Here is a 25,432-nt window from a genome sequence, read left to right on the forward strand (position 1 = left end):
ATCACGCAATTTGCTACCCCAGCCTGTGCATTGGCTGTGTGCTATCTGAAGAGAGAACAAAATGGTGTAAATCGGATCGAGTTTTTTTTTTTCGATTTTTTTTACTTTTTTTGTTCTGCTAAATTCAAAATTCAACCTTTTTATTTCACACTTTGTTTCTTATCCAAATCAAAACAAATACTGAAGCATGTTTGCGTTTTTGCGGACGGCATTTTCGACAAAGGCCCTGCGGCCATTCACAGCCCAGCACCAGCACCAGCCCTCGGCGCTCGCCAATGCGCTGGGAGCGAACAGCACAGAGGCCGTGCGTGGAATGAAGGTGCGGTCGTCGGTTAAGCTGATGTGCGACCACTGCAATTTGTCCGGAGACGTGGGCGCCTCTTTGTTGTGTGCAGCAATGATCCCAAGCACAAGCAGCGCCAGGGATAGAGAAAATTAAGCGTTGGAGTTTTTACGCCCTTTATAAAAATAAAAAGAATAAAATTCAGGAATCTGTTTCTTTTTTCTTTCTCTTCTTTCTTTTCAAACGCAAGAAAAACAATTAATACACACATTCGTTATATACACAACGCACTCATAAGATCAGTATCGAATAAATGGACTTGGTGGCCGGAACACCCGTGTTTCTCGAAGAAATCGTGAGCAAGGAGCCAGCGTTTGTAGGCCACACTGTGCGCATAACAGGAACACTGCACTCATACAGCCCGACAACTGACGGGCCATTATCGTCGACGGACAAAGCGCCCTGATTGTGCGCACACAGCTCCTCGGCGTTGTGCAGTACCACGTCGGACAGACATACCAGTTCATTGGGGTTGTTGGCTCAAGAACCGCCATCAATGATGGCAAAGATGAGAAGGACGAGGGCTTGATGGTCGATGATGCGCAGTGTGCGAGGACCGTTGAGCTGCATGCTCGCGTTGGGCGCGTAGTTGATGGGCTGGATATGGCCGTGTATCGCCGCGCCGTGGCTGCGCTGAGGGCTGCTGACGTCGTCGATGCCATTGCATGAGTGCTCCTTTTTTTCTTTGTGTGCATTTGGGCCCCGTGGGAAAAAAATATCGTCGGGCGTTCGTCGACAACACATGATCTCGTGCGCGAAGCGAATCGATTTGATCTTTTGTTATACTAGCGGCAGAAGCAAAGCAGAAGAAAGAAGAAAAAAGAAAAGCAGAAGCAGAAAGCTAATTCGAGCTCAGTGGCGCTCCTCTTTATTTTGGCAGTGTGGGAACATTGTGCACACAAGTACAACGCATATATGCGCCGATACAAGGAACAAGTCAGAGCAGGCAGAGATGCAAGCAGACGATGGCATAAGTATAAAGCCACGCCTTGCCGCCTCTGGCCCCGGTTCTTCGCCCCTCGTTTCATTTTCCATTTTTCTTCTTCACAAATCTCTTACGCACATAGCATTTAACATCTAACATCATTGCTTTCGCTCAACAGATCATTCCAAGTAAACATGCTTCGTCTCGGCAAGTCACTCCGCTCCTGCCCCTCCGGCCGCCGCCGGTATCTTCCAGACCATTGTCCACGTCATCCATGCTTCGAACAACCTCGGTTACGCTCAAGGCGCTGGGTCTGGACTCGTACAACCTGGGCGTCTATAACGGCGAATGGAGCGGTAACGGTGAAATCATCGAAACAACCAACCCAGCCACCGGCGAAGTGCTCGGCGCTGTGCAGCAAGCCAGCGCCCGTGACCTAAACGAGACACTGCAAAAGGCCACCGAGGCCTCGCGCGCTTGGCGCAAAGTGCCGGCACCAAAGCGCGGCGACATTGTGCGGCAGATGCGCAATGCCGTGGCGGACAAGATTGAGCCCCTCGGGAGACTGGTAGCCCTGGAGATGGGCAAGATTGCGGCCGAGGGCGTCGGCGAGGTGCAGGAGTACGTGGATGTGGCGGACTACGCCGTAGGGCTCAGCAGAATGCTCGGCGGCAGTGTGTTGCCCAGCGAGCGGCCGGGTCATTCCATGCTGGAGGTATGGAATCCACTGGGTGTTGTCGGCGTCATCTCGGCGTTCAATTTCCCTGTTGCTGTGTATGGGTGGAACAGCGCCATTGGGCTAGTGTGCGGAAACGCCATGGTGTGGAAGGGTGCGCCCACCACCAGTCTGACTAGTGTAGCAGTGACCAAGATCCTGGCCGAAGTGCTTGAGGCCAACGCATTGCCGGGCGCCCTATGCTCGCTGGTGTGCGGCGGCGCGGACGTTGGCCAGCAGCTGACTGCAGATCGCCGCGTCGACATGGTTTCATTCACGGGTAGCACGCACATTGGCCGCCAAGTGGGGCTGGAGGTGCAGCGTCGGTTCGGGCGCAGTCTTCTGGAGCTGGGCGGCAACAATGCCGTCATTGTGCACTCAGACGCCGACATTGACCTTGCAGTCCGCGCAGTCCTGTTTGCCGCCGTGGGTACCGCCGGCCAGCGCTGCACGACAGCGCGCCGCCTGTTCCTGCACGCATCCATCCACGATATCTTCCTTGATCGGCTGCTTGCTGCTTACAAGCAGATTCGCGTCGGCGATCCCCTGCTCCCAGGCATACTGTGCGGGCCCTTGCATACGGCTGCTTCCGTGGATGCCTTCGAGCAGGGCGTTGCAGATGTGGTGGCCCAGGGCGGCCGGGTTTTGTGCGGCGGTAAGGCGCTGCGCGACCGTCCAGGCAACTTCGTCGAACCCACTGTCACCAGCATTGCGCACGATGCTCCTGTGGTTCACCGGGAGATCTTTGCGCCAATTCTGCACACGATCAAATACGATAAGCTGGACGATGCTGTGGCGTGGAATAACGAGGTTGCACAGGGGCTGAGCAGCAGTCTGTTCACGTCGTCGCCGGAGCATATTTTCCGCTGGATCGGCCCCGAAGGCTCGGACTGCGGCATCGTCAACGTCAATATCCCGACGAACGGCGCCGAGGTCGGAGGCGCCTTTGGTGGCGAGAAGGAGACTGGCGGCGGACGCGAGTCGGGGAGCACCGCCTGGCAGCAGTATATGCGTCGCCAGACCTGCACCATCAACTATAGCGGCACGTTGCCACTTGCTCAGGGCATAAAATTTGAATAACTATTTACAGCCATATCTTTTAATATTCTACATTTAACACATTCCAATATCCATAGTACGCTTCTAAACAATACTGTTATTACTTGTACCATATGAATTGAAATACTAAAAGTTAAGCGGCTTATATTCATCTACTTTGACTCGGACACCAACGCATTGAACTTTTGCTCCACGTCGGCCTGGCTCAGATCGTCGACAACAATCTTGCGCTCACGACCAAACTCTACAAAGCATAAAGCACAAAAACAAGTGGTTATCAACCTTTTTTTAGTAGACCTGTGTATAAAGGTAAAAAGTATACACATACTTGTGCCATCGGGACACGTTGTACAATAACCCTCCTATCCGTCTGTATATCTTAGCTGAGCACTTACCGAAACGAGCAATGATCCGCGATTCGACACCGCTTGCTTCACGAATAAGAATCGGAAGACCCGGGTTTGCCTGCTTCAGGCCTGGGTACGACTTGATGATAAACTCCCTATACACATTTTAAAAAAGAAAATGTTCTTTTCTTTTTGCTTAAAGCAGCACTCTTAGTTATTTCGTCTCTCGCAAAAAAAAACTCGCTATTTTTGTCGCATTTCCATTTCCACTGGCTTTTTATTTTATTTTTAATTTTTCTTGAGCTGTTTCAGAATTTCTGACTTACCGCAGTCCCTTGCTGCTCGGAGAGTTCTGCGACATGTGGACACGCAGCTCCTTAAGGCCCTTTGAAAATGCGCGAACGGTCGACATTGTGTGTGAATGTGTGTGTATATAAAATAAGAGGAAATGAGTTTGTCGATTTGGATTGAAGAAAAAAGATAAAGAAGCAAAAAAAAGAATGGAAAATGGAAAATGGAAATGAAAAATAGGCGTGGGCTCGAAAAAGATATTTTTAAATTCTTTTTTTCTGTCTCTGCCAAAATACTCACGCTTTTTCTTACCCCTTTTCTCACACCAATATGATCTGGGCATTGGCGTCGACATCCTCAGTATCACACGCATACAGGCCATCGTCGGCCGCGGATCCAAGTACGCTCAAAGATTCTCCCGCCGCATTCTATGCGACCAAGAGCTCGAACACTACAACAGCGTTGAGATGGCCCAAATGGCAGGGGACACGGCGCGGGTCAATTTTCTGGCTAAACGGTGGTGTCTCAAGGAGGCCCTGTACAAGGCTGCCTTCCCACACCAGACCCTCAAATGGCACGACGTCTGTATTCAGAGTGCGGGCCCGAAACCAATGGCCAGTGTTCGGTGGAATGCTCAGCTGGCTGGAGCCAAGACGCACGTCTCGCTATCGCACGACCATGGCTTGCTCGTCGGATACGTTGTTGTTGAACTCAATAGGGATTCAGCTTTGGTTTAGATATTGATTTGAAGAAAAAATAAAAAGTAAAGAAAAGAGAAGAAAATTTTGTGGGTAAATAGTCCTTAGGCAGCAAACTTGGTGTGCTTAGCCTTGGGCGCTCTCAGCTCCTTGTATCCGGGGAATTCATAGTCAATACCAGCAGCGGCTAGTCTCGAGCGCTTCTTGTTCTCAGACTTGACAAGACGGCTGATCTGCGAGTTGACCTCATCCATAGTCTTGGGCCTGCTCTGCTTCTCCTGCTGCTTCTTAGCGGCCTTGTAATCGTAACCTTCCTAAACCTGCAAGTAAACAGCTTATCATGCACCTTATCCTCGGGAACAACCGAGCACTTGAGCAAACGATCGAACATCAAGTAGTTGTTCATAGTATCAGCGACAATCTTGGCCACCTCGGCGTGAGCAAACTCCAAGAACGCATAGTGCCTGGACCCGCCCGTCTTGGGGCTACGCGACAAGCGCAAGCGCTTGATATCGCCAAACTGTCCAAAGTAACCTTGCATCTCTTCCTCGTAGAATCCATGGGGGATGCGGCCAATGTAGAGGACGCCGGGCTTACCCTTGCGAGATTTAATCTTGCTTAGGCGGTCCATCAGCTTGGTACTGACCTTGCTGTCTAGCTCGATCTTGCCCATGTTCTTGCTAAAGTCATCCTCGCCTTCGGACTCGGACTCGCTAATGTCGCTATCCTTGATGCCCGCCAGGAGTGCGGCCTCGTCGATCTCGCTGTCGGATCCCTCGCTGTCCTCGTTGGCTGCCTCGATGTCTTCATCGTCACCGCTGATGTTGTCCTCCTCCTCCTCCTCATAGTCCTCTTCACCGCTGTCAGAGACATCTTCGATTGCAGAGTCGTCGGACATTTCGTAGATCGTCTCCTCGATATCTGAGCCATTATCCTCATCAATTTCGGAATCTGACATATCTTCGTCAATGGGGGCCTGTGTCACGGATCCCTTCTTCTTATTCGGCACGGCCTTCTGTATGGGCTTTGGCGCAGCCTTAAGGGCAATCTTAGGGGCAGCCTTAGGGGCAGCCTTAGGGGCAGCCTTCTGTGCGTTCTTCTTGCCTGCGGTGTTGTTGCGTCCTGGTGCCATTATTTAATTTGAATATATGTACACTGTATGCGAATATATATTTATATGTGTGATTTTAGTAGGAAAAAATATGTTTAGAGAAGCACAACAAGGATGGCTGCTCAAATATGTAGAAATAATCATACATGCTTAGCACTTTTTTTTCTTTCTCCATTCATTTTTTTTAGAGTGAGTGAGGAAGAAAAAAAAACTCGACTGATGATTAAATCTTACTCGATTGACTATTAAATAATCAGCACCAGCAACGTTTTTGGGTTCAACTGAAATCGAGATCGTAATCCACTAATTTTCTGTTTACTTTTCATGCTTTCAAGCATTTATATGCCACAACAGCGTGTTGGTCATAAATTCATGAGGGCAAAAAGACGCACTGCAGGCACAAGTGTGATGGCAAAATAAAAATAATAAAAACAAGTTTGTACGATTTTAAGCTAAACTATTTCATTTTTTACTTTCAATTCCGTTTTCATTTTACATGTTTCTCTCATGTCCTAAATTATATTGCTGTGAATTCCTATTCTTAATTTATTTTTATTTTCACTCGCCGCACACTACTTCTTAAAACCGCTCTACGGAATGTCACCCTTTGGAGTTGAACATACACCCAGTGAGCAACAGAGCGCTCGGCCAGCGCGCCTGCCATACACTACTGCGGCGGCCGCCGGCAAACGGGGAAACATATCTTCCAAACTGTTTGACGCCCCTGGCGATGCTTTTGACGATATCGATGATTTGAGCGACATGGAGGGCATGAAGTTCAGCAACTCCGGCCGCCGAACCGATGCAAGTGCGCCCGCAGCTAGGGACAAAACCCAGGGACGCAACAGTTAGAATTATCTCATATTGAGAAGGCCGAGAGGTCGAACAACAGGAGGGGCGTTCGCGACTTGTCCTTTAACGAGCAGGCCTACACAGGACAGTCTAATTCAGACCAGCACAACCAGCAGCAGCCTAAAGACAATACACACGCATCGTCGAGCTACCGGTCTTATCAAGTGGACACTGACGCAGCGTCTACAACTACGTTGATAAAGAACCATCATCGGGCCAGTCGGGCAGCGCTGGGGTGGTCGCAGAGACACCGGCATATAAGCCACCTCCACACCCGATGCAAAGCTCCACAGCGTCCGCTCGCTGGAAGCACCGAGGCCGACTGGGACTGGCTAAGCCCAAGCGCGGAGACTCGGCCTTGCTATCCGACGATAACACACAGGGCGCCGATGGGGACGCTCCCGGAATGAAGGCTACAGATAGCTCGCACGACTCGCTGGATTTTATGAGCGGCCTTTCGAGCTCCATAAACAACAAGGCGTACGATAGATTTACCCGCTCCCCGCCACCCGTGCTCAACTCATCCTATGCAGGCAGCGTGGACTCGGAAAGCCACCGCAACTCGTTTTTGTCCATGGATGAGGGCAGCGCCGATATGGACAACACCTTTCATTTATCGCGGTCGCGGAGTAAAAACCAAAGTGTATCGAGTACGGGTTATGCGCCCATGCGCAGTTTGCAGAGCATGGCCGGTGACATGTTTGCTGGGAGCCGGTCTATGGATATCAGCGATGTGTCGATGAACAGCAACCCGAAGAGCCGCTCGCCGTCACCAAACTCCAAGAGCGCATCCAAGGTGTCCAGCAATGGCGGGATGGCGTCTCGCTTGATGAATATGGATGAAGCGGGCAGTGCGGGTAAGAATTCGGCTGATCCCCAGGCCCCCGATAGCGCCGAGTATAAGGGGACATCGGCCATGCATGGTGGTGATGCGGAGAGACGCCGGGAGATGTCTCCATTACTCAGTGGGCGACGGCGACAGATGGCATCGCCGTTGGCTTCGACATCGGCTTCAGCAGAGAACATCAACCAGAGAGCCGCCTTGTCGACGTCGCCCAGATCCTCCCGCATATCGCCAAACTACCCAATGAAGCCAATGACTATGCAAGAGATGCGCTTGGCACCGCATGGCGAGTCGACCGTGGATATGCCCGCGCGGTTCCAGCAGTACGAGAAGCGCGTAAACGGGGACTTGCCACATTACACGTCCCTGCACGAACGGCCGCGGAACCAAGGGAATGCTCCTCGCGGTGCAGATTCTGGCGCTCCTCTGGTTGATAGCAATCGCAGTGGCACTATTTCCCCTGCTTACGCCGACCAGCATTTGATGATTATGCCCAAGGCCCAGCACCATCAGACGCTGCCATCCAGATCTGGTAATGTAGGGGCCGATGGGCAGCATCCATCAAGCGCCTTTCCACAGCCGGTGCTTAGGGATGGAGGGCGGCCAGAGTGTCCTGGTTCTGGCTACTCTTCGCCGAAACAGGTGCCAACACGCAGGCCGCCTGCTGGGAATAATTTTGAGGCCTTTCGAAAAAGTAGCCCGATACTGCAGCAGCAGCAACAACAGACGGAGATTGATAATGGCGCTAATGCAGCTGGCTTGCGGAGCGATGAGCGGAATAGGCTGTCGAAGACCGAGACGCTGGTAGAGGACAAGGCTATTCTGCAAGAACAATATTTGTCTGCCCGGGTATTGGTGTCCCAGAAGCAACATCAACTGCAGCCGCGCCAGCCGCGCCACACGCCGCCCGAGATCCCAATGCATGGTTATCCGACGCCGCAGAACTCTCAATTGGAGCCGTACCTGCACCTGTGTCCGCATCTAAGCCCTTGCCTCAACTCCACCAGCAGCAACAGCATCAACAACACCAACAACACCAACAACAAACAACAACAAACAACACCAACAACAGCCAGTGCAGGCTAGCCAGTCTGGCATGGATCCAAAGCGCAAGCTTGTCATAAACAACCGAGAGTACCAAAAAATCAGCATTACTGGGCGCGGTGGCAGCTCCAAGGTGTACAAGGCGATGTCGTCCAAGCATGAGATTCTGGCAATCAAACGCGTGTCGTTCTCGCGCGCTGACATGCAGTCTATCGCGGGCTACGTCAACGAAATTGTTCTTTTGCGCAAGTTTGAGGGCAACCCGTACATCATCCAGCTGTACGACGCCGAGATTAACAAGGAGCGCGGGCTGCTGCACATGGTGATGGAGCTGGGCGACACCGATCTAGCCAATGTGCTCAAGCGGCAGGGTGAAGTGGCACTGGGTATGAACACGATCCGGCTGTACTGGGAGCAGATGCTGCGCGCCGTCCAGGCGATCCACGACGAGCGGGTCGTTCACGCCGATCTCAAGCCGGCCAATTACTTGTTGGTCAAGGGGTCGCTTAAGCTCATCGACTTTGGCATTGCTAAGGCTATCGGCAATGACACGACCAACATACACCGAGAGAACCAGATCGGCACTGTCAACTACATGTCCCCCGAGGCTATCAAGGAGACCAACACAGATAACGGCAGGCGGATGATGAAGCTCGGGCGCGCTAGCGACATTTGGTCGCTTGGAATCATTCTGTACCAGATGTGCTACGGGCGCACACCCTTTGCGCAGCTGGCGCTATTCCAAAAGTTGGCGTCCATCCCTGACCCGAATTTCACCATCCCGTTTCCCAAGTTTATGGCCGGCTGCCAGCAGGTGGGAACGGATAAGGACCCCAACGCAGATTCGAACCCAAATAATTCCAGTGGCACGGAAAAGTTCCCGGTGCCACTAGATCTCCTGCGAGTGATGAAGAATTGCCTCCAGCGCGATCCCGACAGACGCATGACTATCCCCGACCTTTTGATTGACCCGCTTCTGTGTCCACGGGCGCTAGATGAATTGCTTCCACCAGCCATGTCGCAGATTATGACACTGCTAAAGCGCAACCCGCAGGTACTGGACCAGTGGGACGTGTCGGAGGCACAAAACGAAAAGGTGCTCAAGTCCTTAGTGCAAGCTCTGCACCAGCAAGAACAGCAAAAGTAATAGACAGCTTTTTTTAATATTTTTCTTAGTTTAATGTACTGTTAAATTTATTTGCTACACACCAGTGATTTGAGTTGGTTAGTTGATTGACTTTTTGGTTGGTTGATTGGTTGAACTACGTTTAATTTTTTATTGTCCCAAAGCCTTCACCCCTTTTTCGGTCTCTTTATATTTCAACCTTTTCTGCTCTCCAAACTTTCAAACTATAATTTGTCCAGTTCTTCATTTTAACAGCCAATTCGTTTCGCAATGCGCAATCCTTACGACGAGCAGCAGACTCAAATTCTAGCCCGCATCACCAACAATGTTGTCAAACTAAACGACACTCTGCTCGAGCTCAACCAAAAGATTGAAGAGATAAACGAGATGAACAGCGACCTAGTGGCCTTTTCAAATATTTGGAACCACTACCAGCGTAACGCAAACCTGTATCTGGCCAGCACAAACAGCCTTGAACCCGCAAAAACCAGGCGCTAGATATCCGCAAAAAAAGTGGCGACTGCAGCAGGGTGCAAGCAAGCTACGGCGACGATGACTAAAATTATTCTGCCGATTGCGTGATGCGTGTCGCTCTTTTACCCAACGTGAACAGGTGAGTGCTGCTTTTTTGCAGCGCGTGTCATTTGTCGATTTACCGTCTTGTCTTTTTTCGACCTGTTATTTTTATTCAATTGGATAGTTCAACCCACATTCCTCTTTCTCTTATTTTATTTTTTATTTTTATCTTATTTTCTGTACTAGTCACTTTTGACATTCACCAACCTTTTTTGAATAATAATAAATGCGGGCCTATTTTTATGACAACACCGACGCCGACCAGCGCGAGCTGCACGACTCTGGCATCCCTGTGAGCATCGAGAAGCTCAACAGAATCGGTGTATTCTACCGCCACCTTGATGGCAATGCCGAAGAGCAGCAGGCAGAGGTTGAGAAGCTGTGCATTGAGCGCTCATACAAGAACCGCGATGAAATTAACATTTCGCCGACGTTGCTGCCCAACTATGAGGAGAAGATAAAGACGTTCTTCAGCGAGCATATCCACGAGGACGAGGAGATTCGCTTTATCATGCAGGGCTCAGGCTTTTTTGATGTTCGGGACAAGGAGGATAGATGGGTTCGCATTCTCGTCGAGGCTGGAGACTTGCTTATTGTGCCGCCGGGAATCTATCATCGGTTTACGTTGGACACGTCCAACTATATCAAGGCCATGCGCCTGTTTAAGGAGGATCCCAAGTGGACTCCAATTAACCGTCCTGAAGCTGATAGCAACCCATTCCATTTGGATCATCTGAAGGCCATTGATGCATCTGGATGAGCATGCACTTTTTGAGTATATTTTCTTGCGCAATAAATATCATTATTTAACAATGGCCAGGTAAATATATACATATAATTTCTATATAATATTAAATTTCATCACGGCAAGTTGGAATATTAAATTTAGACATGTAACTATAACCAGATATAATTGCTAAAAAAGCATTATCTAACTGCCCTGGTTGTACTTCATGCTCTCGACTAATTGTGAGAAGTGGCCGTTCTTGTCAGCGAGCAGCTTCTCGGGCGTGTCAAACTCTGTATTCTGGCCATGGACCATTACTAGAATGCAATCGCTGTCCATCACAATGCCCTCGATCCATGGTCTCTTGTCAGAATTTTTGTTATCCAGAGGCTTGACGTACTTCTCTGTTTGAGTATTAAGAGTATCGTCGATTTGGCCCGCACCAATAGCCGCCCAGACTTTGTCGTCAGTGTACTCGTTGGCCGGATCAAAATTGTCGCGTATAGTACCCTTGAACAGTGCCAGACCCTGCGGAATGATGACAATGCGTGATCGCAGGTCACGATAGCCGATGGTCGAAATGCCAACGCCGTCGATGCTGATCTGGCCGTTGGCTGGCTCGACCAAGCGCATCAGCGCGTATGCGATTGAGCTCTTGCCTGCACCCGTGCGCCCAACAATGCCAAGCTTCTCACCGCCTCGTGCTGAAAAGCTGAGCCCTTTGAGAACCAGATCCAACTCTGGGCGGTAGCGCATGCTGTAATCGCAGAACTCAATTACCCCATTATGCGGCCAACTGGGTTTTAACGTTGCACCATCAATGATCACCGATGCCTCGCGCTCCAGCTGCTCAGTATAAATGTAGTAGCGCAAAAGTGCCTGAATTTGGTTCTCAAACTTGCTGGAAATTTGATTTAGCGCGTTCACATGATGAAACACGTTTAGGGACAGCAAAGTCATTATTTCAATCTCTCCAGGAAGTACAGGAGTGGTAGTGTAAAGACAACGACGGATACTGAATAGCAAGATCCCGCTGTGGATGATCTCGACGCAAACGGTAGCCATCACCTTGCGCGAACTGACCAATACACTACAAATGTGGCCAAAATGTATTTCGCTGGAAAACCTAGTTCTTAATCGGTCCAGGTATACATCGGCGCATCTGTGAATTCAAAGTAGCAATTTGTATTGAGTTATCACTTCTGAGTAACTTAAGATACTATTATAAAGATACTGGTTTAGAATCCGCGGGAACCTATCTATATCCCTGAATAATATTTTGGACAGTGTAGTTAGGCCAGCTAGCAGCAAGCACAGCAGCAAAATTGTTGGCGAAAATCTTGTAGCCTGGATCATTGACGAGACTGCCAAGAAACTTTCAAACAAAATAGTATTTCACAGGGCCTTTGGAAGGTTGTTGGATATATAAACCCGACCAGCCATAAACATTTTGATCAGTTCAAAGGAAGAGAGTCTCCCGGCAAGTGTGAGTGGCAGTGATAGAATACTGCTGATAAGCTGGCGACGCATTTTCTCTGCAACACGTTTGGTCCACAAAACCTCCCTGATCCACGCCTCAAAATAATTTAGCTGCATGCAAACAACTCCTACCAGCGCGTTGACAAGTACCTTGCTCATTGACTGGTGCATCGTGTTGGGATTGCTGTCGACCATGAGGCTGATTCGCAGGTTTTTGACGTAGTATATCGCATAGGCATTGGCAAGCTGGATCAAGGCCACAATAGCAACAGCCTTGTACCCACTGAGCTTGATAAACCTTCACAGCTGCCACAGCTTGAACAGTGAATCCTTCAGCTTGGAGTTAATGGTAAACTTGCCAGATTCAGTGTCAGCGTTGCTGGTTGAAGCAGTTTCTGTCGACAAATCAGGGATGTGCTCATCTGTGTTGACAGCAGACACAAAACCAACCGGCTGCTGCTCAACGGCACCAGATGCTCGGCATGGGTGACTAAAATACGCGTTTTATCGCCAATGATGTCACCAGATGCCAAAACGCGCTCAACAATGAGGCGCTCGACCCGCGCATCAACAGCCGCAAGCAAGTCGTCAAATATGTAAACGTCCGCCTTTAGGTACAGCGCCCTACAAAATAATTAGCAAAATAATTAGCAACAAAATACATATTCTACACCCTGCATATATTACATGTATGATACACGTTTGCTGTGAATATCCAATACTTACCTCGCTAGTTCCAGTCGCGCCTTTTGGCCGCCAGACAGGTTAATGCCATTGTGGCCAATCTCTGACAGATCACCAGCTGCAAACTGCTTGAAATCTTCGGACAGAGCGCAGGCTTCCGGCACCTGATGCATCCATTCCTCCCCGTACTCAGCGCCCATGAGCACGTTCTCGCGGAATGTGTTGTTTATAATGTACGGTTCCTGGCTGGCATAGCCAATATTGTCACATACGCGGCCATGTCCACCGATCATGGGAATCTCGCCGCACAGCCCTGAAAGGAGTGACGACTGTCGTGCTCTATAAAAATGTGGGTCTAAATCGATATATTCAAGTCTTAAAAATTACTTACTTAACTGAAAAAGGGGGCAGCGCTGTGTGGGCAGCGCTGTAAACATTATGGTATTCCTTGATGTCAGCCAGCAATAACAGAAATGTGTATAGTGGCCATGATGGCGATCTTGATTCTTGAAAAGGGAAGATAGTGGCTTGAAATGTGTGTTGGGCACCACAACGACTTGCCACTGCCAATGCGTCCGATTATCGTTACAAACTCACCAGCCTTGACTCTCAGCGTGATCGGATCGAGTGTAAATTTGTTCTCGCCCCAGCTGAAAGCACAGTTGTCAAGTTCCACCACAACAGTCCTTGGGTGTCTCTGGCACATGTGCAATGGATTTGGTATGTTGAGCATTAACAAGTGTCTGCATAAAAGCCACACCCTCTTTGATGTTGATAAGTGTCTGTCCAGTAGTACCAATTGTTTTGGCAAATCCAATGAGCGAGTCGATCGAGTCTACTAGCAGCGCAACACTGGCATACGACATTGGATCGCTGGACATGCTGAAGAAGATAATGATTGTCAGCGCCGTGGAAATCTGCGAAACCGAGGACCCGACAACCTTGATGATATACTCCAACACATACCAGAATACTGGCAGTGTGTATTCCGGCAAATATAACCACTTTATAGCGCCCATGAATGTATTTTCCCAGGAATAGAACTTGATTGTGCAGATGTTGCTAGACATGCTCAAGTATTCTTCCTAAAACCTGGACATTTTTGTCATTCCGTTCAGCCTTTTCAGACGCTTAAGCTTTGCAAATACCAGATAGGCGAATAGCTGGTGGCCAAGTGCAATTGCAACTGGAATGACGGCACACCAACCGATATGTCGAGATGTGATCCAAACATTGAAAATATAAGTGAGTCAACCTGAAGGTACTCAGAAGGTTGTCTTTTTTTGCTGAGATACTATAAGCTATATTTAAAATATGTGAGTATGAGGGGAATTTGCAATATGCTGTAATGTACAACTCTTGCACCTTAAAATATAAAACCACAAGCATTTTTCAAATATCAACTTGTATAATTTAAAAATGTATCCATCAGCAAGAGTGGTGAGCAATAAGCAGCTGCTAGACAACGAGCAGAATGGCCAAGCTCAAGTAGTCGATTTCATTTGAACTGCCGATGGTTGCAAGAATGCTAACAAACAGGAGCCAGCGCCAATAAGTAGCCACTTTGATTAATTAATTTTTCGTTCTAAACGCACTGATTCAACATAAGATTCAGCATGGTTCTATTTAAAAGACCTTTATGTTGGGTCAGACACTGCTTTTTTGATGTGCTTGCTAAACTCGTTCTCAAATTTTTGGTTGCACAAATTATCAGCGGAAGGGCAACCACTGCGCGCGAGCCTGGCAAGAGTAAACCCATTGAGGGCGCACATGCCTTTGAGATGTAACAAAATGGTGGGTTTCAACTGCGAATCCAGCACATACCATGCAAGCCAAAGGTGAATGGCTGTGCTGGTTGCAGTTGCCAGCAGGATCATCAGCAGCAGCGACTGGGCAAGTCAGTAAAGTCTGGCCACATAAATGCAAGCGAGCGCATTGCTGCTGCTGGTGCTCAAATGGTTCTATAAAAACGTGTAGTTTTGACGAGCTAATAAGCAACAATTAAAAGTGAATAATGAGGTGGTGAAAGAATGAGAAGAAAATGTAGGTTAACTTGAGCAGGGTCTTTTTATTCTGGTTTTTAGGCACAATGACTTAGTGCAGCTCTTATTATAAAATAACTTTATGTTGAAATACATAAGCTTAATTTTTTTTGATAATCTGATACTCGAATGTCACCATTTCTTGCCAAAGTTTTTTCAGGAGTAATTAAGCAAGCACCTGCAGGGTTTGTTTTTATTACCGCCAAAAAACTACACCTAAATAAACAAGCAACTGTAAAAACATCTTATTAAAAATAAACTTAGCGTCCTTGTATAGCAATTCATGTATATTCACCCTAAACACCAACAACCAACAACCAAATTGCTATTATTGTCGATGTCTAAGGCAACGTAAAATATTGAATTTGTAAATAATATAGCTATTTTTATACTTTTATTAATGTGTTTCTTCTGCATTTGTATACTTGAACCTAACATAAAACGCATGTCTCTCTTTTAACAGAAGAAAATACATCTGACCAGCAAGACTTTTATATATTTGCACAACCAATCAGGACTGCGAATTTACACTGTTGACTGCAAATACCTAAGACTGCAATTGGTATTGCAAATTGTAGTTTATGCAAATACACATAAAGTCAGTTTACAATATAAATGTGTATATGCTGCACACTAAAGAGCATAGGCAAATATGGTCGAATACACAAAATAATGTTGATATTATTATTTACTTTTAAACATCTCAACTGCCTTAATATTTAAAGATGTATTATAAATATAACAGCTTTTAGAATAATACGCATTTGTTGATTACATTTTAGTACCAGCAAATATTCAAATACAATGGTGAGGCAGTGCACATATAATAATTGTTGTATTACTAATATTAGTCGGAGAATCATTGACAACATTATATTAAACTGATTGCAATACTTTATTAATAATATTTTGAGATTTATAACTAATCCAATAACTGATTATGCTTATTGTTACTTAATATACATGTTTGGTAGCTTTACAGCCGTGCTGAGTTGTTTTATATAATAATTTAAAAAAGAGAAAATGTATTTATTAAGCGAGATATAAAACAAGCAAAAAAACTAAAGTTGATGAATAAGACTAATTCTCTACCATGCCACCTTGCCTGGTATGGGCTTTATTGTAGATCTGGATACATGCCCCTATAACAAAAATTATTTTAAAGGCGGCGAGGTTTGGAGTTCCTCAGACTTGGGTCTAATTGCCTGGTGATGGAAGTGTCCACCAAGAATGTTAGTAAAACCTATAAACCCGAACACTTGATCTGCTAACTAGAGCGTCAATTGTGGCCAGATAGCTAGCGTGCATATCTGCTTTCCTCATTGCTCTTGCCCACCGCTAATTATGTAGTACATTGTTTTTGTCTTGTTGCGGATTTGGTAGTCGGGGTGTTTGTTGAGATTGGAATTCTCATCAACAATCGGCGTTTCTCAGGCGTGAAGGATCCCCTCATTTTCCGTTCAACCTGTAGGTTGCACCGTCCATTGTACCAGTTGTGCTGTTTATCTATAATCTTATTTACAAACACCGTTGCTTGTTTCTGCGTGACTCCCTTGAAATTTCTTGACTAGCGTTGTGTACATGTACTCTGTCAGCTCCTGCCAGCCGCGCCTCGTATCCAGGTCTAGCTTCTTGTCCTGGTAGCGGACGTCCACACGCTTCCTGAGTTCCTCCAATATGTCATGTGTTTGCCTTAGATACACCTGAAGTCTGCTGTCCGTCTCAGCCGCGAGGTCCGACAGCTGGGGTCCCAAAATTGAAAAATTGAAAAAATTGTGGGCGATATATTTTTTTGGCCCACAACTGCCACAGGTTTTGCCAATCGTACTGGCAATCATGAAACCCCCTCCCATTTTTTTCTGCGGCAGTCATTTTCTCACCCTCCATAAATCCAATAACTCGTCACCTTATAATTATATTCTTCCAATCATTTATTTTATTTCACAAACCCCTCCAAAAAAATATACAAAACATAACTATGAGCGCGATACCAAAACATGTATCCTCCATGGCTCCTCGCAGTATGCCAACAGGACAACGCAACGTTGTCAGATCCAACGATTCGGCCTCATTATGGAACTGTACCCTTTCCCCAGGATGGAGTCTGGACGAAGTCCAAGTTTTGCGCAAAGCCTTAATGAAATTTGGTGTTGGAAACTGGATGAAAATCATAGAATCTGAATGCCTCCCAGGAAAAACCATCGCCCAAATGAACCTACAGACACAGAGAATGTTAGGGCAACAGAGCACGGCTGAGTTTAATGGCTTACATATTGATGCGTTTGAGGTTGGCGAGCTTAATTCGAAAAAGCAGGGTGCGGATATTAAGCGCAAGAATAATAGTATTGTTAATACCGGTGGCAAGCTGACCAGGGATGAGGTTGAGAAGAGGAGGAATATGCATAGGGAGGCATTCGAGGTGGCAGAGGAGGTGTGGACAAGCATTGTGTTGCTCAAGCTGGATAACCCGTTGCTTCTGCTGGACAGGAAGCGTGAGGAGCTTAAGGGGTTGAAGGCTGAGCTGCAGGATGTGCTTGATCAGATATTGGCTTTGGAGAATAGCCGGGATGATGACAAGGACGACAGTCAAAATACCTTCTTGGGTTCGGGTTCAAAGCGCCAGCGTGAATAGAAAATTTTTGGCATCTGCTAATTTATAAATATCAAAAGTACATATGCATTTCCTTTATCGACTTTAGCTAAATTAATAAGGCGAATAGGTGAATAGGTGAATATGCATGGCTAAGAGCATTAATGTTTTTTAGGCTGGGGAGGGGAACGACATAGTGGCGCGTGCACCCCTCACAGCGAGTGTGAAGTGATTGAGCTCGCATGCAATATTTGCAACAAAGTAAAAAACTATCATTCGGATTTGGAAGAAAAAAGTGCAAGAGCAATTGTGTGTGTATTTATTTTAAAAATGAAGTATGAGAAAATAAAAAGCAATGCAATGCATGAGCGCAAGAGTGCAAGTGCAGAAATATCTGAATTTGAACTGGGTTTAAAAATGTTTTAAGAGAAGCAATTGCGGAGTGCCTGAACTTGCGTGTCACTCAATAGTTGTATCTTAAATCCTCCCATGTGTATTGAGGGCTCTGCTGCTGCTGGTGGTGCTGCTGATGTTGTTGGTGCTGATAGTGTTGCTGCTGTTGTTGTTGCTGCCGATATGGGGTGTGACTCGGGTACGCATCGTGGGATGTGTATTCCGAGGGCGTTGGCGACCCAGAGCGATACGATGTGGAAGAATAAACCGACCGCGAGTTGTCCTCATACAATGGAGAGTTAGGCCTGGTGCGGTTAATGTTATATCTCGAGGGACCAGGGCCATTTCCAAAATCAAACGATACATGGCGAGCTGAATACGCAGGCGGCTGCAATGCGGAATTCATATTGTAGTTGGACTGCTGGGCGTAGCTCTGCTGATGGTACTGTTGCTGGTAGTTCTGCTCTTGTAGCTCCCGCTGAAGAGGGGGAGGGGAGTAGTATTGCTGTGGTGGTGGTGGTGACGGCGACCGATGCGGCAAGGAGTGGTAGCTTGCGCCTGGAATGACAAATCCGCCCGGTGAGCTGGGCGAGGCAGGCCGCGCCGACTGGTATGTGCTACTCCAGCTTACCTGGCGATGCTGCTGGGCCACATTAGGGTCGACAAAGCCCATTGGGGACGGGCCCCAGCCTCCCGAGCTGGCATTGCTGTTGTGCGACGTCATTGGCAAGATGAAGCCGCCGGGGTCTCCGGGCATAAACTGACCGCCGCTGCTGTCACTATCATACTGGTGCTGGTTATGTCGCCGTTGCGAGGATAGGTCCATAGACTGTGCATAATCGGAATGGTACATTGCTGTTTTCTGTGTATAGGCGGGTTATTAAAAAGAGAGAGGGGGGATGGACGGATTGGGGATTTTGAGATAAATATTTGTTGAAATGTAAAAAAGTTTTAAAAAGAAAAGACATTTGCAAGGCAGGTTGGAGATAATTTCAATGTCTTTTTATAGGCGTCGACGCTGCCTCCGCCTGCCGCCACCTCCATTTTGAAAAAATTGAATAAAGGGGGAAAGGTCCGATGGCTGGTAAAAAAAAATAGTTTCCATTGAATAAATAGGGGAAACAATCAAGAGAAAAGATCTATCAGAAAATCGCAAAATGGATAAGCTGAAACCTCCCGCCACTATCTCTCAATAAAAATGATGTAATGTGCCTTTGGAAGCAGAAAGAGAGCAAAAAGCGCGAATCAAAACGGATCTTGTGCCGCAGCAGCAGCAAAATAAAATTTACAGAGAACACCAAATGTAGGTATGGAAAAATTACGGTCATAAGAATTGACGTATGTATGCGTGCTTGCATTTTTTTATTTTCCGAGTGTGAACAAAATATTTTTATTAGCCTTCTTATATGTCAGCAAAAGAAAATCCCAGGGCACATGAAAAACGGTCAAGTTGGTCAGACACGTATCATATGTTCAACAATATTTTCTTTGATGTTCTGGAAGACACTGATCTCCAGACATGCTCTCTGCTACGCGTTAGAAATGCGTAAATAAAACTGTATAAAATGGTAAATCTTTGGTCAACAGACTTTATATTTTTTTATTGCCCTTATTTGCCTTATTTATGTTGGTTTGAATCTGATTATGCTGAGTATACAGCCACTACTCAGTGTAAAAGGGTTGGCCTTGCATAAATACACTTACACTTTTATTTATTGTTTGATTGTTTGATTTTGTTCAGTTGATCATTTGACGTTCAGAAGCAAAGAAAATCATTAAATTTGTCCGCTCGAATTTGCAACATGTGTTTGCCGTGCAGGCGAATGACACCTACAAGCCGTATTCTCTGGCATAATTTGCGACATATTCTCCAAAAAAAATGGGACATTTTGCTTTTTTTATCGATAAACGAAAATAAGAATACTTGATGGTGACGATAAAATGAAAAACAATAATTTAACTTAGAAAAATTTAAAAAATATTTAATCTACAACACACAACACAAAGTAATCAACGGCCTTTTCCTCCTTTCCTCCACGCACAAAGATCATGTTTTTGGTTTTGACGCTGACCATTCCGCCGTAATCACGGCCATCAACAGTAGTTGATGCAGCGTAAATGGGCTCACCCTTCTTATCCTGGCCACAAACATAGGGTTTTCCGCCAACAACAGCTTTAAAGGTGAATTTGCCTTGAATAGGAATCCATTTGAAGGCGGTTACCGATCCGCATAAAATCTCGTAATCGCGGAACAAGACGGCTCTGCCGTTGCACGGTGCGACCAACCCGCCCTTGGATGCAATGGCCATTCCGACTTGTACGCTGTCTTTGTATGTGGCGCGGCCGATGTAAATGTTCCCGTTCTTGTATGTACCGCTGCGTATCGCGTCAGTTGGAATATGGTGCTTTGTTCTACATAAATTTTGTACTCAGCTAAGATAAGGCATTGTTAGTTTTTTTCTCGAACGTGCGCAGTTGAAATAATATGCTAGTTCGAAAATATGGAAATAAAAGGTGCCTCAAGACTGGCACATGCATATGTAGCATTTGCCGCCATGCATAGCCGCAGCCTTTAGGTCAAAGGATGTGTGAATTTATAAATATGGCTGTGCGCGTCATATATTAAAATATCTTTCTTTTTGTCGGGAAAAAATTAGTGGAATCGGCGCGAGAAATTATCGTGATAGCCCTGAAATAGAGAGAGAGAGAGAGAGAGAGAGAGAGAGAGAGACGGAGAGGGACGGAGAGGGACGGAAGAGTAAAACATAATGTTTTACCAAGGAATTGGAATAAGAGGGAATGGAAATTAAGTATAATGAAAGAAGAAACGTTGTGCTTACGATTTGTTCACTGGTTCCCAGCGAGTGCTGCTATTTTGTTTCTTCGGGTATACGCTTGGGCGAATAGTCGGAAGCTGGGGGGAAGTTGCCGTTGGAGGCGGCCTCTGTTGCTGCTGCTGCAGCTGCGGCGGCCTCTGTTGCTGGTTAGTGCCCATCCCGGGCGTGCTGGAGTTCATCAAAGGAGGCCTCTGCTGCTGATTTCCATAGTTACCCATATTGGGTGCGCTGGAATTCATCGGCGGCCGCTGGGAGGAAGAGGTATCTGCAGAAGGGGGAAGGTTGGGCCTTTGCTGCTGATTCTGCTGTAGCGGCGACGGACCAAAGTTACCACTAGGATTACCACCATATCCGCCAGGGCTGCCGTATCCGCCTGGACCGCCAGGGCCTCCATATCCGCCCGGGCTACCAAATCCACCAGAACCGCCAGGAGGACCACTCATCGGAGGGTAAGGCCCGTTGTTAAAGGCACCAGGTTCTCCACCATAGCAACCAAAACCGCCAGGCCCTCCACCGAATCCACCTTGGAACCCACCAGGCCCACTCTGGAATCCGCCGGGCCCTGGAGGGTATCCACCAGATACAGGAGGGTATCCACCAGATACAGGAGGGTATCCGCTGCCGTAGCTGCCTCGGTGAGCTGGAGGAGGATAGCCGCTGCCACCACCACCAAATCCCGGAATGGCAAAACCGCCAGGCTCTCCAGACTGAATAGGACTGCTAAAGGCGCCTCCAAAGGGTGGTGCATCGGGCATGCTGAATCGCTTGTTGCCCGCACCAACCGACGGGTTGTTTATATCCGAGTGGTTGTTGGGCCGTGCATTTGGTCCGGCGCCGATGGTGACGCTGGGCCCCGCACGGTCGCTGTTCTGGGGCGGATAGCCGTTGTATCCGCCTCCCATCGAACGGCCGGTTGTATCCTGGGGCGGATAACCACCGTAGTAGTTGTCATTCGGAGGGTACATGTTTGTATTTTGCCGCAAATGAAAGAGGTTGTGTAAAAATTAATTAAAAAAATTTTGGAAGAAAAAAGGGAAAGTGTGGAACGCAGTAATGAGAAGAGTTTATAATACTTCTTACAAACTATAAAAAATATTATTTGAAAGGATTTTTTTTTATAAAAAGTGAAAGACAGGCTTTGTGCAATAAAAAATAAAAGAATAAGGATGTGAGAATTGAAGTGTGCAAAAAAGGGGGCGGGAGCGAGACTCGAACCCTTTATATACGATTTTCAATTACATTCCCCTCAACTGAAGATTGGGGATTGGTGTGACGAACATGACGACAAACACAAGGTATTCCGTTGGAAGCAAGGGGCGAGGCACATGTTTGATTTGTCAAGCGAGCAAAAATAAAAATAAAAAATAATTGCTCGGTAGTCATGAAGCGTTAATTTCGCTCGAGGTGGGTGTTTGAACTAGGGAAGAAACAATTGTCAAAAGTCTTCTAAAAGGCGCCTTTTTTTCTTGGCAAAAGAAAATGGAAAAATGGAAATTTCCATGTGCTTTTCTGGCGCTGTTCGATACCCTACCAAAAGCTGCACAAAACCAAGCCATTTACAGCCGTTTTGGTTATTACCCCCATTTATTGGATTGGAAATTAAACAGGAGTGTGGGCGGGCGGGCGGATTTCAGGAAGTCATTGTTACTAATGCGGCTGAGGGCAACTCACATTGCTGGAAAAGAGTGAAGAAAGGGTAGCAGTTAGAACATTCCAAACTACAATGCTCCGTTTATGTGTTGACGACTTGCAGTACAGCCATGACCCAGCTGCTGGATATCGGTCTGCGTTTTTATTTTCTCGCCGAATATGCGCTTGGTGGCTGCGGATGCGGCGGTATGCCTAAAAATAGAGCGAACAGTGCACGCCCACCTAATTGCCTGGTCTGGTGCACATCCCGTGACTGCTGTATTCAAGTAAGAGCGATAAGAAGCAAATTACATGCTCGCATCGCCTCTTTCTCCTGGCTGCTAATTCCACTCATTGCTGATCCAGTGATTTGATTGATGGGGATTGGGCGGAATAGGGGTTGCGCGCCAAACAAAAATGCCCGCTGTGCAAAAGAGTGCGATTTGGGTTCCTGAATGCAAGCATTTCGAAATTTAATTATTTTTGAATTTGTGCTCATCTCGTTTTATTTTTACACTCAGCTTCTTTCAATTACACACACAAGCTTTATTTTATTTTCTTTAATTGACGGCTTTTTCGAAAATGGCAAACCCCAGCAATGTGTTGGTCATGGACCTGGGCACGGGTTTCGTGAAGGTGGGCCACTCAGGAACGAATTTCCCAGCACACGTTTTTCCATCTGTAGTCGGACGGCCAATGTTGCGGGCCGAAGAGGCGACCACAGTGGCCGACGTGCCCTATGAGATTAAGGACATTAACGTGGGCGACGAAGCAGCGGCCTTGCGATCAATGCTGGAAATGTCGTACCCCTTGGAAAACGGCATTATCAAGAACTGGGAGGACATGCAGCATGTCTGGGACTACACGTTTTTCGAGAAGCTAAAGGTGGACCCGACCCAGAGCAAGATTCTTCTGACAGAGGCGCCACTGAACCCAAAGTCTAACAGGGAGAAGATGTGCGAAATCATGTTTGAGCGCTACGGCTTCCAGGGCGTCTACGTGGCAATCCAAGCCGTGCTTACCCTGTACGCCCAGGGCCTGCTGACCGGTGTGGTTATTGACTCGGGAGACGGTGTCACCCATATTATTCCTGTTTACGAGGGCTACTCGATGCCGCACTTGACCAGGAGGCTGGATGTGGCCGGTCGCCATGTGACCAGGTACTTGATCAAGCTGCTGCAGCTGCGCGGATACGCATTCAACCGCACGGCGGACTTTGAAACCGTGCGCCAGATTAAGGAGAAAGTGTGCTATGTCAGCTATGACCTGGACTTGGACAAGAAGCTGGCCACCGAGACGACGACGCTGGTTGAGAGCTACACACTGCCCGATGGTCGCATCATCAAGGTTGGCTCGGAGCGCTTCCAGGCCCCTGAATGCATGTTCCAGCCCGAGCTGATCGACGTCGAGTCGCCTGGAATTGCTGAGCTGCTCATCAACACCGTGCAGGACGCACCAATTGATATGCGCGCCGAGCTCTACCGCCACGTTGTGCTTTCTGGCGGCTCATCCATGTACGCTGGTCTGCCCAGTCGCCTGGAGAAGGAGTCTAAGCAGCTGTACTTGCAGAACGTCCTGAAGGGCGATCTCTCCAGACTCGACAAGTTCAAGCTGCACATTGACGACCCGCCGAACCGCAAGCACATGGTATTCCTTGGCGGCGCCGTGCTGGCCGATGTCATGAAGCACAATGAGTCTGCGTGGGTCACCAAGCAGGAGTGGGAGGAGCAGGGTGTGCGGGCTCTGTCCAAGCTCGCCTCCTTTGAGCTGCGCTAGGTCCAACCCATCGCCAGTCTTTTTTATTTTTATTACTTATATTTCGAAAACATTTTTTTCTACACAGCCTTATATTCGGCCTGGTCCAGTCCGGCAATGTCGATAGAATTGACACTCGGGGGTGGCCTCTTGCCAGCTATCGATGACCTTGTAAAGGAGTAGGTGGACTTTGGCACAAAGTCGGGCTTCTCCAAGCCTGCAGCCGTCCGTGTATTGTGCCGCGCCATGGATTTCACGTACTTTCCGTATTGGGGACCATCCGCTGCTCAACCCGCATCTCGGTGACCTGCTCGAGCAGTGCTCGGTAATATCGCACGACCTGGCGCTTTGGGGGCATATTCACCCACTTTGCCTCCCACTTGCGAACAAGAGCCTTCATCTCCGGCTCCAGCCCCGCAGTCGTGTCTACCTCGCCCAGTTGAGCGCGGTCCTCTAACATTCGCATGATGTCAGTGTCCACTGGCGGCAAGACCTTGCGGCGGATGTCTGCCCAGTGCATGTCCTGCATTTTGGCTACGTTCAATGGGTGCCGTGACTTGAGTACATTCGGGTTGACTTCAAGTTTCTTCTCGCCGTACTGGTTCTGCGCTATCGCGTAAAATGCCGGCCGGTAGTGTGCAACTTGTCGGAGATTTCCGAAAATCTCCTCGCGCTTTCCGACCCCCGCTGTGGCCTAAAAAATAGTGTAAAAGTGGTATGAAAAAAAGGTGACAGTGTACATTATAAGTTATGGTGCTTATAATATTGGCTATAAATATTTGCAAATCATACACGCTTACCGTTATATATAGCGTGTTTTTGTTTTGTATTTTACCTTGAGCATATCCGTTCGGCGCGGCCCTTTCCTTCCATATGCGTATTCCAAGACGCTGACGACATCCTTGAACCTATGCATGTTTGCTCGCTCCAACAAGTGCATAGTCTAAACAAAAAATTAACCATTAGCTTATCGTAAATAAGTTGGGCAGAATAACAATAATACAAATTAAAATTGTAACTTACCGCTCGCGCGTTGCGCAGCTTAATGCGTGGTCTCCCTGGCTTCCGGTCGTGAATACCAATGCGGAATTTTTTCTGAGCAAATGATTGGATAAATTCGCGTGCGTTTTCGTCGAAAAACGAGCGAGCCTGTTTGAGGATGCCGCGGTATATGTGCATGACCTGCTGCCGGTTCGGCGGAGCTGTGCGCAGCTTTTTTGATCGCAGCAAAAAGTCCATACTGATATTAATATTGAACAGTATATATTGAATAATTTAAATATGACAGAATTGAGTAATATAATGCCAACACGATTGGTTAAAATGGGGGCAGTGACATTACCACTTGGACTGTCCACTCATCAT

At 47.5% G+C, this 25,432-nt stretch overlaps 13 protein-coding genes across 13 annotated transcripts; 6 read left to right on the plus strand and 7 right to left on the minus strand.

The window, feature by feature from the left end:
* Positions 1 to 117: 117 nt before the first annotated feature.
* BX661DRAFT_177350 (uncharacterized protein) lies at positions 118 to 523 on the plus strand (the record flags this gene model as incomplete). The annotated part of the gene is made up of 1 exon (XM_051534613.1): positions 118 to 523. A coding segment is annotated over exon 1 (242 nt), but the record flags the coding sequence as incomplete, so codon positions are not given.
* On the plus strand, positions 482 to 1,371 carry BX661DRAFT_177351 (telomere-capping, CST complex subunit-domain-containing protein). Its single transcript, XM_051534614.1, is given in 2 exon segments — positions 482 to 727; positions 742 to 1,371. 2 exon segments carry the CDS (start codon positions 597 to 599, stop codon positions 1,010 to 1,012), a joined length of 402 nt encoding a protein of 133 aa, XP_051394073.1. The 5' UTR covers positions 482 to 596; the 3' UTR covers positions 1,013 to 1,371.
* Positions 1,372 to 3,119: 1,748 nt separating this feature from the next.
* BX661DRAFT_177353 (thioredoxin-like protein) lies at positions 3,120 to 3,897 on the minus strand. Its single transcript, XM_051534615.1, has 3 exons — positions 3,716 to 3,897; positions 3,438 to 3,544; positions 3,120 to 3,286 (listed from the first exon to the last, which is right to left on the minus strand). Exons 1-3 carry the CDS (start codon positions 3,799 to 3,801, stop codon positions 3,195 to 3,197), a joined length of 285 nt encoding a protein of 94 aa, XP_051394074.1. The 5' UTR covers positions 3,802 to 3,897; the 3' UTR covers positions 3,120 to 3,194.
* A 14-nt stretch (positions 3,898 to 3,911) lies between these two features.
* BX661DRAFT_222519 (uncharacterized protein) lies at positions 3,912 to 4,417 on the plus strand (the record flags this gene model as incomplete). The annotated part of the gene is made up of 2 exons (XM_051538858.1): positions 3,912 to 4,080; positions 4,122 to 4,417. Exons 1-2 carry the CDS (start codon positions 4,011 to 4,013, stop codon positions 4,415 to 4,417), a joined length of 366 nt encoding a protein of 121 aa, XP_051394075.1. The 5' UTR covers positions 3,912 to 4,010.
* Positions 4,404 to 5,593, minus strand: BX661DRAFT_177355 (uncharacterized protein). Its single transcript, XM_051534616.1, is given in 2 exon segments — positions 4,404 to 4,674; positions 4,689 to 5,593. The coding sequence occupies 2 exon segments, from the start codon at positions 5,508 to 5,510 to the stop codon at positions 4,483 to 4,485; spliced, it is 1,014 nt and encodes a 337-aa protein (XP_051394076.1). The 5' UTR covers positions 5,511 to 5,593; the 3' UTR covers positions 4,404 to 4,482.
* Positions 5,594 to 9,837: 4,244 nt separating this feature from the next.
* Positions 9,838 to 10,790, plus strand: BX661DRAFT_64176 (putative ARD/ARD family protein). Its single transcript, XM_051539355.1, has 2 exons — positions 9,838 to 9,968; positions 10,118 to 10,790. The coding sequence occupies exon 2, from the start codon at positions 10,158 to 10,160 to the stop codon at positions 10,689 to 10,691; it is 534 nt and encodes a 177-aa protein (XP_051394077.1). The 5' UTR covers positions 9,838 to 9,968; positions 10,118 to 10,157; the 3' UTR covers positions 10,692 to 10,790.
* A 72-nt stretch (positions 10,791 to 10,862) lies between these two features.
* On the minus strand, positions 10,863 to 11,723 carry BX661DRAFT_168830 (P-loop containing nucleoside triphosphate hydrolase protein; the record flags this gene model as incomplete). Its single annotated transcript, XM_051533470.1, has 1 exon — positions 10,863 to 11,723. The coding sequence occupies one exon, from the start codon at positions 11,721 to 11,723 to the stop codon at positions 10,863 to 10,865; it is 861 nt and encodes a 286-aa protein (XP_051394078.1).
* A 518-nt stretch (positions 11,724 to 12,241) lies between these two features.
* Positions 12,242 to 13,194, minus strand: BX661DRAFT_64189 (P-loop containing nucleoside triphosphate hydrolase protein). The gene is made up of 2 exons (XM_051539356.1): positions 12,864 to 13,194; positions 12,242 to 12,761 (listed from the first exon to the last, which is right to left on the minus strand). Exons 1-2 carry the CDS (start codon positions 13,112 to 13,114, stop codon positions 12,470 to 12,472), a joined length of 543 nt encoding a protein of 180 aa, XP_051394079.1. The 5' UTR covers positions 13,115 to 13,194; the 3' UTR covers positions 12,242 to 12,469.
* Positions 13,195 to 16,695: 3,501 nt separating this feature from the next.
* BX661DRAFT_177362 (uncharacterized protein) lies at positions 16,696 to 17,542 on the plus strand. The gene has a single exon (XM_051534617.1). It carries the CDS (start codon positions 16,842 to 16,844, stop codon positions 17,493 to 17,495), a length of 654 nt encoding a protein of 217 aa, XP_051394080.1. The 5' UTR covers positions 16,696 to 16,841; the 3' UTR covers positions 17,496 to 17,542.
* A 202-nt stretch (positions 17,543 to 17,744) lies between these two features.
* BX661DRAFT_64198 (uncharacterized protein) lies at positions 17,745 to 18,963 on the minus strand. The gene has a single exon (XM_051539357.1). It carries the CDS (start codon positions 18,697 to 18,699, stop codon positions 17,917 to 17,919), a length of 783 nt encoding a protein of 260 aa, XP_051394081.1. The 5' UTR covers positions 18,700 to 18,963; the 3' UTR covers positions 17,745 to 17,916.
* Positions 18,964 to 19,828: 865 nt separating this feature from the next.
* On the minus strand, positions 19,829 to 21,648 carry BX661DRAFT_168834 (uncharacterized protein; the record flags this gene model as incomplete). The annotated part of the gene is made up of 2 exons (XM_051533471.1): positions 19,829 to 20,258; positions 20,687 to 21,648. 2 exons carry the CDS (start codon positions 21,646 to 21,648, stop codon positions 19,829 to 19,831), a joined length of 1,392 nt encoding a protein of 463 aa, XP_051394082.1.
* A 1,033-nt stretch (positions 21,649 to 22,681) lies between these two features.
* On the plus strand, positions 22,682 to 24,164 carry BX661DRAFT_177370 (actin family). The gene has a single exon (XM_051534618.1). The coding sequence runs from the start codon at positions 22,895 to 22,897 to the stop codon at positions 24,086 to 24,088; it is 1,194 nt and encodes a 397-aa protein (XP_051394083.1). The 5' UTR covers positions 22,682 to 22,894; the 3' UTR covers positions 24,089 to 24,164.
* A 40-nt stretch (positions 24,165 to 24,204) lies between these two features.
* On the minus strand, positions 24,205 to 25,362 carry BX661DRAFT_64228 (uncharacterized protein). Its single transcript, XM_051539358.1, has 3 exons — positions 25,091 to 25,362; positions 24,903 to 25,010; positions 24,205 to 24,761 (listed from the first exon to the last, which is right to left on the minus strand). The coding sequence occupies exons 1-3, from the start codon at positions 25,304 to 25,306 to the stop codon at positions 24,321 to 24,323; spliced, it is 765 nt and encodes a 254-aa protein (XP_051394084.1). The 5' UTR covers positions 25,307 to 25,362; the 3' UTR covers positions 24,205 to 24,320.
* Between the last annotated feature and the right edge of the window lie 70 nt (positions 25,363 to 25,432).

The sequence above is a fragment of the Kickxella alabastrina genome (genome assembly GCF_025024165.1).
Source record: "Kickxella alabastrina strain RSA 675 chromosome Unknown BX661scaffold_3, whole genome shotgun sequence".
NCBI lineage: Eukaryota > Fungi > Kickxellomycota > Kickxellomycetes > Kickxellales > Kickxellaceae > Kickxella > Kickxella alabastrina.

Coding starts and splice junctions, on each gene's coding strand:
- BX661DRAFT_177355 (XM_051534616.1), bottom strand. CDS start 5,510: ATGGCACCAGGACGCAACAACACCGCAGGCAAGAAGAACGCACAGAAG.
- BX661DRAFT_177353 (XM_051534615.1), bottom strand. CDS start 3,801: ATGTCGACCGTTCGCGCATTTTCAAAGGGCCTTAAGGAGCTGCGTGTC. Junction 3,545..3,715: donor CCGAGCAGCAAGGGACTGCG/GTAAGTCAGAAA, acceptor AAATGTGTATAG/GGAGTTTATCATCAAGTCGT. Junction 3,287..3,437: donor GCGGATCATTGCTCGTTTCG/GTAAGTGCTCAG, acceptor TATGCTTTGTAG/AGTTTGGTCGTGAGCGCAAG.
- BX661DRAFT_177362 (XM_051534617.1), top strand. CDS start 16,842: ATGAGCGCGATACCAAAACATGTATCCTCCATGGCTCCTCGCAGTATG.
- BX661DRAFT_177370 (XM_051534618.1), top strand. CDS start 22,895: ATGGCAAACCCCAGCAATGTGTTGGTCATGGACCTGGGCACGGGTTTC.
- BX661DRAFT_64189 (XM_051539356.1), bottom strand. CDS start 13,114: ATGATCGGTGGACATGGCCGCGTATGTGACAATATTGGCTATGCCAGC. Junction 12,762..12,863: donor GCGCGACTGGAACTAGCGAG/GTAAGTATTGGA, acceptor ATTATTTTGTAG/GGCGCTGTACCTAAAGGCGG.
- BX661DRAFT_177351 (XM_051534614.1), top strand. CDS start 597: ATGGACTTGGTGGCCGGAACACCCGTGTTTCTCGAAGAAATCGTGAGC.
- BX661DRAFT_64176 (XM_051539355.1), top strand. CDS start 10,158: ATGCGGGCCTATTTTTATGACAACACCGACGCCGACCAGCGCGAGCTG.
- BX661DRAFT_64198 (XM_051539357.1), bottom strand. CDS start 18,699: ATGTACCATTCCGATTATGCACAGTCTATGGACCTATCCTCGCAACGG.
- BX661DRAFT_64228 (XM_051539358.1), bottom strand. CDS start 25,306: ATGGACTTTTTGCTGCGATCAAAAAAGCTGCGCACAGCTCCGCCGAAC. Junction 25,011..25,090: donor AGCTGCGCAACGCGCGAGCG/GTAAGTTACAAT, acceptor TTTTTTGTTTAG/ACTATGCACTTGTTGGAGCG. Junction 24,762..24,902: donor GCCGAACGGATATGCTCAAG/GTAAAATACAAA, acceptor ACTATTTTTTAG/GCCACAGCGGGGGTCGGAAA.